We start from the raw sequence: 16516 nt of genomic DNA, 5'->3' as shown, positions 1-16516 counted from the left end.
AGGGTTCAAAGTTCCCAGCCTCAAAAGGGTCCTCCCACACATCCTCATCCCAAGATACAGGTCCCATTCTTTACCAGTTAACACCCTAACTTAAACTGCCCACACCCTCTGAGGCTGGAACTTCCATTTCACTGTAATTCTGCCAACCTTAAACGAGGGCTTTTGTTTGATTTTCTACAACCTGAGTTCTGTGGCTGCTGGAGAGCAATTCTCTTCCAGGACACACGTAGAAACCTTTAGACTATGAGCATCTGGAGCCAGTCAATTTTATCACCAAGTTCATTGCCCTTCACCATATTCTGAGATGCTAGAAGCTGGTTAATTTTACCATGGAGCTCATTTTTTTTTCCTTTGTCAGTTTATCCAGAGATGTTAAAAGCAACCAGCCAGTATCATCATTTTCCTTATTTTTCCACAAATTGTTAAAAATTTTATGTACAGAATCACCAAATCCATTGCCTTTCACAAATGGTGATTTAGGATAATCAAATGTAAAACAGCTCATACTATTGGGTTTTAGTACACTCTGAGCTCCCAGGAGAGGCTTCAGCAACTGTAGCTGTTGGCAAATGGAAAGCCTACTCTAGATACTTAAAGAATTCATCCTTACACTTCTGTTGCTCTAGAATCACTCTAGGTACCAAATCTGTATTAGTTAGGGTTCTCTAGAGGAGCAGAACTTATTGAATGAACCTATTTATACATAGAAAGGGATTTATTAGAATGGCTTACAGGCTGTGGCCCAGCTAATCCAACAATGACTGTCTATCAATGGAAGGTCCAAGAATTCAGTAGTTATTCAGTCCAAGAGGCTGGATGTCTCAGCTGGTCTTAAGTATACGTCAGAATCCTGAAGAAGAAGACTCTAAAGCCAGTGAAGGTGTAGACTTGCTAGTGAGGGTGAGAGCAAGCAGGCAAAGAGAGAGCACCTTCCTTCTTCCATGTCTTTTATATAGGCTGCCGGCAGAAGCTGTGGCCCAGATTCAAGGTGAATTTTCCCACCTCAAAGATTGAGATTAGAAATGGCTCTTCCTACTTCAAGTGATTTAATTAAGCAAAGGTCCCTCACAGGTGTACCCAGTCATTTGGGTTTTAGTTAAATACAGATGTGGTCAAATTGACAACCAAAAACAGCCATCACAGAAAGGAATATTAACTATCAGTCTCGGTCTTTATGGCAAATATTAATCAAGCTGGAATTCTTGCTTCTTGGCTGGTGAGAGGCTGCAATAAGACTTGGGTGTGTAGCTGCTTTCCTTTCTCAAGTACTCCAAGTTTGCCTGTCCGTCTTGCCTCATTCCAAAGTTTCCTTCACATCAAATTATAGCGATAAACATGGAATGGTCCTTACAAGGTGACATTGTATGGCATTGCCTTCTGCACACCCAAATGGGCCTGTCTAGTTCATACACAGGCTCCATTTACTGCTTCCTTTTACATAAAAACGCTTAGGAGCTCTGGGAAGAGATATGAAACAGAGGAGGGAAGGTACAGGGTGAAGGTCGGACATGCTTGTAACACCAAAGAATCAAAATTCTAACAGACAACACTGCCAGGCACCCAGATCCATTGGTAACCACAGCCTTAGATTCCCTGTATCCCAAAGGTCATTAGGAAACAGAAATTGGTAAAGAAAGTAGATTTATTTACAGTTTAGGCAAACAGAGGGAAAAAATCTATTTCCTCTTCAGTGTGCATGTGGCTGTTTTACAATCGATAGAAAACCATGAGGCAAAGGCCAGAAAACATGTAGATTTAGCTGTGAAGTGGGTGAACCCATCCTTTCCTCTCAGGAAGAGACCATTCTCCATTGTCTCCCTTCTCAGCAGGCTGATTCCATTCTCTGTGTGGAAGACACAGCATCTCCTTTCAGAATTTAGAATATCTCTTCTAGTTTGCCAGGGTTCTGGGCCATTCTCTCAGCATGGGAGCACGGAACAGAGTTGAGCCTGTCCTCAATCCTGACAGGAGGGTGAGGAAGCAAACAGAAGAGGTGATAAGCATCATCCTCCAGGAATAACCAGAGAGATGGTAGGACACTGGTAGGAAAGGTCTTGGGATAAGGATTCAAGGAGGACATTGAGATGGATTGTTGGGGATATAGAGTTAGACAAGAAATTGTTAACATCTTGATAGACAAACAGACCACAGCATGGTGGGGCTCTGAGGAGAGTTCAGGCTCCAGAACCAAACAGTATATTAAGGGCTCTGAAGAGAGCCCACAAGGCAGGAGTAGGGGGTCTCACCTTATCCATATCTGAGAATGGAGATGGGTCTACAAGGCTCTCCGGTACTCAGGAGAGAAGCAGGGAAGAGATCAGGGAACAGGATGTATGGCCACCAGCACTCACTTGGGTGTCAATTCACTTCCCCAGGGAAGAAACCCTGGCCCTGGAAGTCTATCAGCTTGAGATTCACAGGCAATGAGATAGGGACACCCACATGACAGTACAATCCCTTCTCTTCTTCCATAGACTTCATACTGGTGAGGCAGCGTATGCATTACTGTGGCCCTGGTAAGAAAGGCATTCTATAGAGAAATGCTTTATCACTATCAGATTAGAAAAACAGTGGACCCTAAAGAATTCTTCTAGAATCCCATGCTAGGTCACAGAAAAGACTGAGGCCCTGCTGCCAACAGGATGGGAACCTATTTCCCAGGAAGAGGTGTCACATTTATGACAAATTGACATGAATATTTCCTAGCTTTGGTTCATTTTTTTTTCCTACAAAATGGCCGCTATAATTCACACTACAAGAAAAGACAGAAAGAACCTAGGAGTCCCTCCCCCTGGTTTGGCAAAACTGTAAATAAATCTATTTTCCCTTGTGAATTCTCCTCCTGATTCCTTTTAAGATGTGCAGGGTTTGTGGCTCTGGGGAGCACTCCTGTGATACCATCCCAGAGAGGACTCAAGGACTCTAAGTGGGGAGTCAGGTAGAGGCCAGAGTGTTGTGCTTGGCAAGGGACTCCAAGACTTCCGAGGAAGAGGGTGCAGTTAGCCCTCACCCCGGGGACTTGTTTATGAGAAGCCGAAATGCTGGAACTAGAAAAAGGATTAAGTCTTTTTTTTTTTTTTTCCCCTCAAGACTTCAGTGAAATTTGCATAATTTTTAAAAAGAATGTTCTACTGAAACCCTCTGTTCTATAAACAAGAACAAAGCAACTGGAGGGTGAGCCAAGAGGAAGCGGGCCTCGCGAGGAGGGGTATTAAATGGTTTGTGTTGGGACTGAGAAATGCGGAAGAGCTGGTCCTGTTTGGCCCTTTCTAGCTCACGGTTCTGACTTAATGCTTTTGTCGTGTTAACTATGGCATCCCACCCCACCCATCGCACCCCACCCCACCCCATCCCCTCCACCCCACCCCACCCCCCAAACACCTAGTGTTGGGGGAACATGGGAAGCCGGTTTCCCAGCAGCTCACCTACAATTTCCTGCATCATGCTCCTGGAGTGTTTTGTGGCCAAACTGGGACCCACAGTATTACTGTCTCCTGGGCACTTGCCAGAAATGCTGTATCTTAACCCGTTCCAGACCCACTGACCTGGAATGCTCGGGGACAGGCTCAGCAGTTTGGGTTTTGCTCAGCAGAGGATTCTGATGCACACTCAAGTCTGAGAGGCACTAGCTAAAATAGTGCCTGATTGTAAATAGTCCGTGAAAGTAACCAGTCTATGATTTTCTAACATATAGCGTGAAAGAAATATTAAAGTCAGTTAAATAACCGAAAGTATTGTAGAGCAGCCAACCAGTGTAAAATCACCCTGCCCTGGCCTGGCCCCGAGCTCCTTAACAGCCAATGTTTGAGTGAATGGTCAAGCAACACGTGCAAACACTCCGTGCTTTTCCACTAGCTCACCGCGCATGCTCCAAAGCCCCTGTGAAAGCCTACCCCCCACCCAGCCCTCCACTGTCTCCATTCCGAGTCAAAGGCAACCACCATTCTGTTCTCCCCATTAAGTCTCCTGTGGAGTTTGTTGTGTTGTGACTTTGTGGTATTCCTTGGCTCCTAACTGCCTAGAAGCCCTTGTGCCACAAAAACCCTTACCCATACACTAATCTTTTGCATTTCTGTTGTATTTGTTCTATTTGGAGACAGTTTGGGGTGGGAGACAATTAGAGAAGTCTTCACACCTGCAATTATTTGTTTTTAATTTCAATCATATCATCTCTTTCTGACCACCATGAAGGACGTAGTGGGAGATGATATAATGGTTTTTTACTGTGTTCTGCTCCATAGACAGCACCACACATGTAAGAGCTGGGAAAGACTGCAGAGCCCCTAAGGACAGGAGATGCAGTGTATCCACATGTATGTGTAATCTTTGCAAGAGTAGTTCAAGCATCTTTCAGTTCACATAGACTTTCTGAAAACTCTGCAAAGAAAAGAAGTGTTCAGAAGAAAGACCCGATAAGCTAGAGAAAGGAAAGTTTGAAGGCATCGTCAGGAAATGTGAAAACCAGTATCTCCTAAAGGGTTCAACAGAAGTTCAGCAAGCCCTGTGTACCCAGGAGGCCTCTGTTGACCCCGTGCTTGCTCTGTTTTCTTTAGGAAACTTAATTTTTTCAGGATGCTTATGACAATGCCCAAGTTCTTCCAGATGTCGTTGTTTCCAGGGGTGGAGAACTGATACCATGTTAAGTAGCACACATGCTCAGCTGTGGTGACTGGAGGTGAGGCCAGCAGTCTCCTGAGCAGAGTGTTTTTGTATCAGTCTGGAAAGGCATCAACCTACTGACTCAGTTGTGCCTGAGAAATTGGAAGCCTCAGGAGTCTCATGCTGGGAGAAGGAAAGGCTGGAGTCTGGGGTCAGCCGGGAAAGAGATTTCTGACAAGTTTGTGAGACCCCCTCAGAGCAGAGACAGGAGATGACATACTGTTGGGTCACAGTGATGGGTGGGACCACACCTTGATCAGAACTTCTTAGTTATAAATACCGCTTACCCCTATTTAAACCTAAATCTCCTGTCTGGACTCCCAAAGATGGACTTAGGCAGTCATTGGATTTCCTTGCTACACTTAATTACCTCCTCTCTCTGGTTTTATCTATTGTCTGTTCAACTGGCTGATTGAGGACAGGTGGCTGTTAGGAATGTCTGAGCCCGGGCTCTGACTCTAACAACTCCAGTAACTCTATGACATGTTTTTTTTTAAAAAAAAAAAATCATATTTTTGTGCTCACTTTGTCAACAATACATACCAAAATAGGAATGATGCAGAGATTAGCAAGGGCCCTGTGTGATGACATACAAATTCTTGAGACATTCCTTTTTTTTTTTTTTCTTTAGAGAAAAGTCTTAATGATTACGATCACTTGCTGCTCTTCCAGAGGACCCGGGTTCGGTTTCCAGCATTCCCATGGCAGCCCACAAGTGTCACTCCAGTTCCAGAGGACCCAACATCTTCTTCTGGTCTCCTCAGGTACTACATGAATGTCAGGCACTTACATATGTGTAGGCAAAATACTAACACACATGAAATAAAGACAAAAAATCTTAAACATACTTTGCATTATCTCCCAGTCTTTTTTTAAAAACCTGGCTTTGTATTATTTCTATACTTATTTATGTGTATATATTTACATAAATATATCTTATACTTATTATGTGCACACGCACATGGGACATGTGGAAATCAGAAGACAGCTTGAGGGAATTGGTTTTCTGCTTCCACCTTGTGGGCCCTGCGGAGTGAACTCAGATCATCAAGCTTGGCAGCAAGCTCCTTTACCCACTGAGCCATATTGTTGACCCTGAATAACAGAAGGCGAATAGAGGCAACACATGTCTCCACTGGTCAGGAACATAAGAGTCTAACTATGCTTACTACGCTTTCTTTTTCATTTGGTCATAGCAATGCTCTATGCTCCACTAAAGTCTGCTCCATCCATCTGCCTCATAAAATTAAGACAATGGGAAATCACACAGTGATGCTTCCAGCCAGACTGGCATGTACATATAGTAAGACACACAATGAACCTTTGTTATGAAGCCCTGACGTACAGGCACCGTGTTATTGCAGAATAGCCTCACCTGTCCGGACTGCAACATCAATTTTCTCACAGTTTAAAATGAATCGTAGAGTTTATCACATTTCTAACGCCCAATAGCTTTATTTAATTTAAACAATAGACATATCAAAATTACTGATCTTTGGGGGTTTGGATTTTTAAAAACTTAAAATATCTTACTAATTAGGCAATGTGTGGCACCTGCAGGGTAGTCAGAGAATGCATAGCTTCTTGCAGAACGTGGAAAATGTGACTTAGTCCAAAGAAAAGACATTTTAACCAAGCTCTCCTCAGAGAACAGGTGCAGCTAAATGAAGATGCTTCACAGTGGACATTCCCTCCAAATATCACGTAATCCACTCCTCATCCATCATTCTGCACAGAAGAGGTCGAGCCAATCAGGTTAGCTGTGTTGGAACCAGACCCCATTCTGTCGTGCCATGCTTCTCAGTTCTTTTCTTTCTTTTTAAGATTTTTTTTTTGTTCAAATATGGGAATCGAGGTGAACATGAGTGCAAGGCCCCTTAGAGGCCAGAAGAGGACATCGGATCCCCTGGAACTGGAGTTCAGTGTTCACAGAATCAAGTTAACCCTGTGCAAGCTCTTGCAGCCCTGATACATGGATGCTTTTGAGCTGTCTGCCAGGCGCTGTCCATCGTGGAACCCCGGATTCTCCTTTCCTTTACCTCAGGAAGTTACTGGTCCTGTTCCAGCTGACCTCACTATTCTCCTTCCTGATGCCCCTGTAACTCGCTCTCTCAAGGCCCCCTCTGTCTGGAGCAGCTGCCCCTGGCTCGCTCTTCTGAAACACCACAAACCCAGATTTGCTTGATTGGCTTCCTAACACGAAGATCCAGCCATGGGATCACTGCATTCAGAGGGACTCAACCCACTGGAGTCTTCATGTGTCCGAGGTGATGGTGTCACCTCCCTACCAGTGCCGCTTGTGTTTACCCCACTCACTAGTGTAAACACGCCCTGTAATGCGTGCTGCGGAAAGAATGGCAAGACGGGAAAAACAGACCACGCACTCTAACCCACTGCTGCTATCTAGGCCATGCATGGTATGTGGGCAGCCACCTTCCTCTGCGGCATGAAAGGCGGGCTTTGATCCGCCTTGATAGTATAATCTATGCAAACTTAACTCACAAGCACTAATATCACAGTTTTCCCAAATCAACCAATCCACGAAGGTCATGTACACACACAGTAAAAATTATTCATTTTTAATTATGACCTTTTAATTCATTATGATCTTCTGTCTTTGGAATTTTCTTTGAAGAACATAAAATTCTAAGTACCATTTCTTGAGCGGGGGACTTTTTTATTATGTGATTCTGTCTGTAATGAATATACCAGATTCTTAACCAGAAAATAATATAGTTTACTATTTCAAGCTTGATTTCAGTGTTCTTTGGCTGAAAAAAGTGAAGTAGTCCCAATGAATAACCTATTTGACATCTCAGTTTATAGATGACAAGGTGTAGTGTAGACAAGGTGTAGTGTTAATTCATTCTTGGAATGGCAAATGTCCTGCCTTAACTGACTGATAGGAAACAAAACACCGTGCCAAAATCACCAGACTCACATGGCTTAGCTTTATTTATAGACACATCTTCTGAACTAGCATGACATGCCAACATTGATGGCTTGCGCCAGAAAATTGCAAAATCTAACAGAGATTACTGGCTGTTTCCATTTCATTATATTAAAAAACAAAGCAAACCATCTGTTGGCAATGACATGTCAAAATGAGTTTATTGAGTCTGAATGAGCAGTGCTTTTTTTTTCTTAAATCCATATAACTTAAATTACTTTGAGCTTCAAGCATGAGTACACGTGGATTTTAAAAGAACTGTATCATGTCCACAGCTAAGTGGAGTACCAAATTGCTAACAGGTCTTCTAATCATCTCCTACTTAGAGATACTCCTACATCCAGAGCGGGGACACGCAAACACAGACTGCCCTGCTGAGTCATGTACAGGCAACAGGGAGATCACCAAATAATCTGAGCATGGGAAACTTCATACTTCCATCTTCTATAGAAACTACAGACGTTATATGAAGCTTCTGTTAGCCTAGCTGCATCTCAGTGTCCAGAGGCTAGTCTGTGAGCTTCTCCTGGGCCATGAGTTAGACTCATGAAGGCCTGACTCCAGGCAGGCTGGTTACTAGACACTTGAGTACATAAACCTACCAATTAGGATAGTGATTTTTTTTTTCAAGTCAAAATAAATGAGGGAATGGAAATTGGTAAAATGAAATGAGTTTACTCAGGGTTTAGTCAGAACTAGGGAAGCTATTAGTTTTCACCTTGGCTGTAGTAGCATCATTTTATTAAAAAAGATGAAACAAAACCAGGAAATATGCATGTGTAAGAGCTTTCAGGACTGTAGGGCTCCACCCCACCCCCAACACTAGCATGTGAAATTTTACACACACACACATACACACACACACACACACACACACACACACACACACACACACACACATTGTGGGGGATACTTCTAACGCCATTTCAGGCTCACTGAGATGTGAAGGGGAAAACTTCATCACCTCCTTCCATATCCCTGTGAGCCCAACTTAATGCCTTTCCCCTGCTGGAGACAGACAGAAAGGCAGTCTCCAAAAGCAGCCTTTGAGTTGAATGTCTCCAGCAGAATTCTTCTTTTGAAATAAAATTATGCCAACTTCCCTCAGTTTACTTTGCCTCCACAGTCTAAGCCCATCAACTCCCCCTCGGTCTCCTGTTCCGACAAGAGTGAAATGCTCTAAAGAGAGACACTTGTGCCCTCCCTTTGTTTCTGAGTATTGAAACAGTGGTCCCCAAAGAATTACAGTTTCCCCGAGGGAATCTCATTCTGGGAGGAAGGAATGGCTGGTGGCTGGTACTAACCAGAGGAGTTTGTCTTCCAAGAAGAGATGTCGCACAACTCTGACACCTCATATGATGACCACCTTGCAGGACAGACTAGGCAGAGACAGTGATGGGTAAGACATGGGGCAGCATCACCCCTTGGCAAGGACTGCTTGGTGATACACACCTCTTGCCCTCTATTCAAATCTAACTCTTATATCAGGACTGTGAAAACTGATTTGGGGGGGGGGTCACTAGACCTCTTTATCTGTTCCTCTCTCTGCTTTTCACTATTATCTCTGCAACTGGCCTATTGGGGACAAGTGGCCACGTCGAGCTTGGTAGAACTGTCAGGGCTCACTCAGCTTTGACCCAAACAACCCCGGTAACACCTGCAGTTGTGGAAGAGATGAGACCATGCCTGAGTGAAGCTGACCTCCTTCCCTGCTCAGAAGGTGACGCAAACCCCGAGCGAGCGCCGTAACCTCTCTAGTTCCCAGCGTACTCCATAAACATCAAGCACTTGTCTAAAGCACTGCTCCCAAAATCCCACCTGCCATTCCATTAAATGAAATGTTGCAGCCAAAGGTCAGTTCTTCGACTGTCAGACTTAGCCATCACCAGCCACAAGCAGTTAAGTCTATTTAAATCAGTTTACATAAGGATGTCGGTTCCTCAACTGCATTTGCCATATCTGAAGCATAGTTGAAGTTACATAGACCTAGTGCAAATGTAACATTTTCACCAAAAAATTCAACTGGACAGTGCCCTGTCCGCTTGGGTTCTGAAGTACAAAGATTAAATACTGGTTTCCTTGAACTTTTTCCTTGTTGGCAGAAAAAAAAAATATGAGCTTCCTATTTGCTGCAGCATCTCTTTAGGATAAACCTTGCTTGTCTCCATTTCAGTCTTCAAAAAGAATTGGCTTTGCAGTCCTTAACCTCCTCGGTTCAGAAGACTCTGGCTCGACAACAGCCGCCTCCCTCTGCACTGCAGACTTCAACTCCCTTGGAGAGTGTGGGGCGATGTGGGTGGGCGCTGGAAGCTCCAACCTCAGCATTTCACTCCAAGAGTACCCCTAGGGTTTCACTGCAGCCACTGTGAGCTTCGGGTGGGGGGGACACATGAAGTCCCCCCAAGAACCCAAAGCACCTTCATGGCAGAGGCCAGAGACCAGAGACTGTACCTATTGGGAAAGCAATTGGCACTATCAAGTAGGGATCCTATTTTTTCTGTGAACAGCCAAGTGCCTTCCTCAAGGAGTTTTGAGACAGACATCATGGGCTAGGAACACGGTATAGGGAATGTGTAAGTTCATGGGGTTTAACCTTCACAAAAGCCAAGGCCTCTTAAAACATGAGATGAAGACCCAAGGAATCAGCCAGGGTCCCTGGTTCCATGGTTCAGAAATAACTTCTTCCCCATCCTGTCTGGGCTTCATTGGGCTTCAGCCCTCTATAGTCAGACAGGATGGGAAAGATGTTTATAGACGAAGGTAGATGGGCCACCCCTATCCTTCTGCTAAACCCATCTACCTTCATCTTTGCCAGGGGGAAAAAACAAAGAAGGAATATAGATTTATGTCTTGATTGTTAACAGCACTTATAAAACATTATACTGAGGAAATATCTAAGCCTTTATTGAATAGCCCAGCAGTTTTAAACACAATGCCTTTTATCATTTATGATAAAGAAAGTCACAGCTGGAGTTATTCTTTGTCAAGATTCTATCTTCTTTCTAATTTGATAGCAACAACATTAATAACAGCAATTGCAAATCGTCGTTACTTTGTGCTCAGCACATACATGCTTGAACCTCACAATCACTCAGTAAGGTAGGAGGTGCCACCCAAGCACAAATGGGAAATTCACCTTAACCCAAGTATCCTGGCTCCAAGCGCATGCTGCGGGCTCTGGATTACCTGTGGTGATAATACAGATCAGAAGCAGATATTATAAGTTCCCCCCCCCATTCCCATGCTCCATCTCCTTTCTGTCCTTCAAATGCAACCACTGCGGCTGTGCCTGGTTGGTTCTTCCAGAGGTATTCTGCACATACATGCATATCCAGGGGGCACTGGGAAGTCTTGACAGGGGATATGGATAGGGACACTTGTGTGTCCCATACTATCGAAAAGAATCTGCATGGGTATGTTAACAGTTTAGTACAGACACACTGTGAAGAGCTTATTTGTTGTGCATTAGCTCTCCAGCCCTGGACGAATGCCAGGTTGATTCCAGAAGACACCAACTAGAGTCCCTATTCCCAGAAAGTTCCTGGGCCTCAATATTCAGAGAATGAAAGAAGGCTGCTGAGTAGAGGACGAGAGTGACACAGACATCTCAAGTCTCAGAGATGTGGCTGACCCCCTGAGCAGAGGGGCAGGACAGCTCTGGAATGACTGGCTGTTTGTTTCCCTCCTGCTGCCTGGGTAGGAGGGATGGCAGCTTGTCCTGGGGTGTTAATCTGCCGCATTCACAAATTGCCTGGCTTTCGGAATATAGAGCAACACAAAGATCCAATACCTCTCCCTGCTCATTGGCATCTGTGGCAGGAGGGGGAACAGGTGTTCTGGCCACATCTCACCCATGTACACTAGGAGATCCATGTTTTCTGACAGCAGAGGTCCACTTTGCTTTCCAAGTGTCCGTGTGGGTACTTACCATGGTTAGTCTAGAGACAAGGAGAGCGAGTAAAATAAAGTGGAAATTAAGGGTGTCTGGGCCTTTTTAAGTATTCATTCCATCTACCCCAATGATTCTGCTGTCCCCTCTGGATATGACTTCCAGCCCTGACCCGGGTTAAATCTCTACCTTAGGGCTTCCTGATCCGTCCTCAATTTTCTGCAGAGCGTGTTATTACAAACAGCACAGGACACATTCTCTTGACCTCATTGACTGTCTGAGCCCCACCTGCCTAGGTGTGCTCCAGATGTTTATCCGGTTGCTCATCCTCATCTCCCCATGGCCCAGGTGTTTCACAAATCTGCAGAAGGAAAGACAGTGCAGATGGGCCACAGGGCGGAGTGTTGTTTGCATGGTTGCTCATTGTCCACGGACTTGCGGCTTGATGACCATGGAATGGCTTGCTCCAGAATCCCATCTGTGAGTGCCGGAGTCTAAGGCAGATGGCAGGCAGTAGGCTGCAGGGTGGAATGGCAGGGAAGCTACCCAACCAAGTGACCCCTTTTCTCGGTCGCAAGCAGGATTTAACAAGCTGGGTCTCAACCATTCTTTGGCCATTGCTGATGAGGTGGGCGAGACACTTGAGTTATCTCTGGTTGTCCTGTATTCATTCTCTCTCTCTCTCTCCATACATTTCATTTATTATTTAACTTGTGTCGGAGGTGGGTGGATGGGAGTCAGAGGGCAGAATATGTTCTCTCCTTCCACCATGTTGGTCCTGGGAAGAAACCAGTCATCAGTCTCTCAGCACCCGCCACGGGCTTTCTCTATTAACTGAGGTTTAGAAACAGCAGCCACCTCTTGCCTTCACTGCCACGTTGCATCCACGTCTGACGGCACGTCTGACTGCACTAGAATCTGGCTTCAACCCAAGGCCTCTCACCAGTATTAAGTAATCTCCTTGATTGTCAGAGCCTCCGTCCTGCTGCCCACAGCCCCTCCTCCCTGCCTCCAGGCTGGCCGGCAGGTGCTCACTACCTGCTCACGCCCTCTGCACGCTGAAGTCCCCATCAAGGCCTGAGGCGGCCCATTCCTGTCACCTCTCTCCTCTTTCACTTGCAGCTAACCTTTGGGGTGGGTTCGCTCTAAAACCAGACAGTTGCGAAATCGCAGCAGCAGCCTCAGGCGACAAAGCCAGGTCCCCAGAGCTGGAGGTCGGGGTGTGCCCTCGAAGAGGCGCCCCACTGCCCTCTGGCCCCTCTCACCGCGTAATCGGGGACACGCTCCCTGACCCGCTTTCCCGGAGGCGCTTTCTGGTCCTTCTGCTTGGACAGGGGCGGCGAGGAAGGGCGGTGACCCGGGGGCGGAGGGGAGTGGCCGCCGCGGCCTATTTCCGCGAACACCGCGAACCCGGTTCGGGGAGCTCGGTGCAAGTTTCTCGCATCCACGCAGTCTCCTTGGCCCCCGCCATCCGCGCCCATGCAGCCTCGTCGACCCCCGGCGCCCGCGCTGCTGCTGAGCCTCTGGCTGCTGCTGAGCCTCGCACTGCGCGCGGCTGCCCGGGAGCACCCCGATGTCCCCGCGCGGCCCCCGGCGGCGGCGGTGGGGCTGCCACGCGGGATCCTGCAGTTGGCGGCGCGCACTGCCCTGCACTTCTTCAACTTCCGCGCCGGCTCGCCCAGCGCGCTGCGGGTGCTGGCCGGTGTGCAGGAGGGCCGCGCGTGGGTGAGTGGGCCGCGACGCGGAGGGACACGCGCGGGCACGGCCGCGCTCCCACCCCGAGATCGTGCCGCGCCAGGGGCGCAGAGTCCTCAAACGCTGCCTCCGCCTTTTCGGTATTTCCGAGGCCAGAAATACTTAGCATGTGAAGGCATCATGATAGGGACGTTTGGGGAGACCGAAAAGAGGGTCCCACGACAGCCCGTGGTTGGGGTACCCAGCATGGGATGCTGTTGGGATGTGCATCATGTACCCAACCGACCTATGGCTTAATTCTATGGGGCAGTGTGTTCAAAGTGTAAGCCAGCTCTCAGCATCGCAGACAAGTTTCTGGTGTTTCGTTTCTGTTTGGTTATGGATTGCAGACTACTGTATAAAGGCTTCAGGATAAAGATTCCTCATAGGCCTGTGCAGGGACCACCTAGTTCTGGCGTCGTCCTGATCTAACCGACAAGTGAGAGGGCCAAAGCTTTCTTCTTCAGGAACTGAAAGCCGGTGCTTTCCAGGCTGTGACTGTGGGTGTGGAGTTGTGTGAGTGAAGCTGCGTGGCCCCTTCGTCAGATTTTAAAACTTTACACAAGTGCAGAGTCCCAAAGGCAATGTGGCTCCCTGGATGTTCTACAAAGCCACAGACCCGCGGCCTTAGATCTTACATAGCTGTGAGCCTAAGATTTAAATCGGTGGGATGGTGAAGACTGTCCTCTGTCTAGGATCAGATGATGTGAACCGCCCTTTGGACGTTCAGCCTTGTTCCTTATTTCTAGAAAAAGGCAATTTATTGTGACTGTTTACAAGCAAAAAAAAAAACTTTACTGTCTCGGGGACACCCCCTCCTCACTCCAAGCTCCAGCTTTTACTAGTTCTCTAGAGAAATGCGGTCACATTATGAGCTTGCCTTCTTCTCAAGGAGGAAAGAGGAGCCCTGAAGGCAACCTCCCTGATTATCTAGGGGAGAATTCTCTATTAAAACAAACAAACAAAAACCAGACTAACAAAGCACACCAGTTTTCAAAGGCCAGGGATCATTTTCCTTCGTTCCAAGATGATTTTTTAAAATCATAAAACAGGGCTAGTGAGATGGCCACTGGGTAATGGTGGCAGCTGGCAGCAAGCCTGATAATGTGACTTGGTCCTCTGACCTAGGAGTGATAGAAGAGAACTGACTCTCCCAAGTTGTCCTCTGACTTCCACTTCCTGCTACGGCTTGCACGCACACACAGAATACAATTTTTAAAAACCATTAAATACCTTGCATTCCTGTGCTTTTGGCCACCCCTTGGGAAAGGAGTCCTTGGCATCCTTATGAAATAAGCTAGATCTCAAAACCTGAAGGAAAATGCATCCCCTTCCCTTCACCAAGTGCTCTGGTTCTGTTCATCATCTGTACTTGTACAAGGTTCCTGAACTTTAAGGAGACCCTACTTCATTGCAAGGGGTGTGTAGGAGAGTAAATAAAACATGGGATCTTAGACATCAGCCCCAAGAAACAATTCCCTGATGTTGTGTTTTCCCTTAACCCCCCTGATTTTTAACATTTCTGTGGTTGTGGGGGACAAGGAAAAGAAGTCAGTGTGCCAAGAATCAATTTCTGCCTGAATCTAGTGAAATTGTTTTCCTTAAAGTGTTCCTAAAGAAAGGTCCACTCTTAGAGATGATCAGGCAGGCCAATGTTGGGGAGATGACCATCCAGCAAGGACATGCAAAGGTCTGTGAGGAAGGCAGAAATAAAGGAGAATGGCTGGGAATGGGAGTTGATTCCTGGTGGGGGATCGATCGTATGGGGCTGGCTTCCTGGGATCTGCAGCAGGTCATATTTATACTTTAAACTGGCTCCTGTTTTACCTCCAAAGAGCCACACAACCTGAAGACGTAGATGTAAGCATTCTCTAGCTATCATCCCACTTAGGATGGAAATAACATGTTGCGCCAACACGGGGGTTTATACAGGTTGTGTCATGTGATAAAGCAGGCAAGGTATCCAAATATGTCTTGGGGTAGTCCATCACCCAGTAGCTATTTCTGGAGCATTTTGTGTTAGGCATTAACCTGGATTTTGTGGCCTTAAATTATATGTGGGGCAGCATCCCTAGGAAAGGCCTCTTTGGCACACTTTTTGTTTTGAAGTGCTCAGCCACCTAAAAGAACACAAACATAGCCTGATGAGGGCAGCTTCCAGAGAGGTCTGTAGGCACTCCCACAATAAGGGAAGCCACAGCACTCAGGGTGCTTGTCTGCTGCTGGTAGATGGCCACCCACAGTCTTCATTCCAGGGGCACTGGTAGTATAACGCACTAGGTTGCCACACTGTATCTGTCCTGCACCCAGGACTGAGCAAGGGGGAGCAAGTGGATGCCTGAGTGAGACAAATGTAACACATAGGGGCATAGGGATCCTTCTTCATTTAGAGGTGAGTCTACTCCTTTTTTAACACGAGGGCTGGGACTAAGTCAGTTTTTCAAAGTAAGGGCCCATCAGCAAGTTATGAAATCGATTTCTGTGGGTCCAGTTGTTTTAATTTTGGGTGTAGGGATTGAGTCCACAGCCCCCTTACATGCTAGGCACATGTTCTGCCACTGAGCTACACCCAAAGTCCTATGTAATGAAATGACTCGAGAGTGAATAACTAAAGGAAGAGTGATGTTTCACAGTGTGGTCCAAATATATGTGCATGAACTACGTCATGATGAGGGATGCAATTCTTGGTGCAGACTTCATCTGGAAAACAAACAAACAACAGAAAAACAAACAAAAAACCATGAAAGCCAGGGGACCATATTTAAAGACCTCTTCCAGCTCAAAGATTTCGTTGATTTCTCTTAGAGCTTCGAGTCCTCATTCTAGAAACGCTGTTGCCCTCTGGTGGTCAAATGCAGTAATTACTGGAGATTATGGTTTAAGAAAGCCCAAGGTCTCTGGTCTCTCCGATTGATGAGACCTTACAGCTGCCTATGTTCTCTGCTCTCCCTACCTGATGTCACCTTGTTCCTGGTCACACACTATCATGCCATAACCAAAAACTTTCTACTTTTCTACTACGACGTGGCACAGCCTCAGGACCACTGTTGGAGTGGAGTAGATTCCCAGTGGTGTTGGAAGTTCTTAGGCTAACTGGGTGCCCTGCCTGGGTCAGGCCCATGGGGTTCCTCCACTCCTGGATACTCTGCTTCCACTGAGATGTATGGATTTGAGGACAGTTATGTGGGCACACACTTCCTAAGAAAGCCAACTCACTCAGGAATCAGCGTTGGGGAATCGGTAAGTGCCCCATTTCTCATCCAGGACCAGACACATTTCGAACA

General features: G+C 46.5%; 1 protein-coding gene, 1 long non-coding RNA gene and 1 pseudogene across 2 annotated transcripts in view; 2 read left to right on the top strand and 1 right to left on the bottom strand.

Annotated features, from left to right (window-relative positions):
- Nucleotides 1-5184: 5184 nt before the first annotated feature.
- LOC114691756 lies at nucleotides 5185-5278 on the top strand (annotated as a pseudogene).
- A 5219-nt stretch (nucleotides 5279-10497) lies between these two features.
- On the bottom strand, nucleotides 10498-12854 carry LOC119088167. The gene is made up of 2 exons (XR_005091764.1): nucleotides 11688-12854; nucleotides 10498-11547 (listed from the first exon to the last, which is right to left on the bottom strand). It is a non-coding gene; the product is annotated as an uncharacterized LOC119088167 (long non-coding RNA).
- A 27-nt stretch (nucleotides 12855-12881) lies between these two features.
- Nucleotides 12882-16516, top strand: part of Rarres1 (retinoic acid receptor responder 1) — a 32398-nt gene continuing 28763 nt past the window's right edge. Inside the window, exon 1 of the mRNA XM_028867234.2 lies at nucleotides 12882-13223. Coding sequence (XP_028723067.1) covers nucleotides 12978-13223 — 246 coding nt within the window. The 5' untranslated portion in view covers nucleotides 12882-12977. The remainder of the gene's footprint in view (nucleotides 13224-16516) is intronic.

The sequence above is a fragment of the Peromyscus leucopus genome, chromosome 6 (assembly GCF_004664715.2).
Source record: "Peromyscus leucopus breed LL Stock chromosome 6, UCI_PerLeu_2.1, whole genome shotgun sequence".
Lineage (NCBI taxonomy): Eukaryota > Metazoa > Chordata > Mammalia > Rodentia > Cricetidae > Peromyscus > Peromyscus leucopus.
This window is presented reverse-complemented; position numbering and strand designations above follow the sequence as displayed.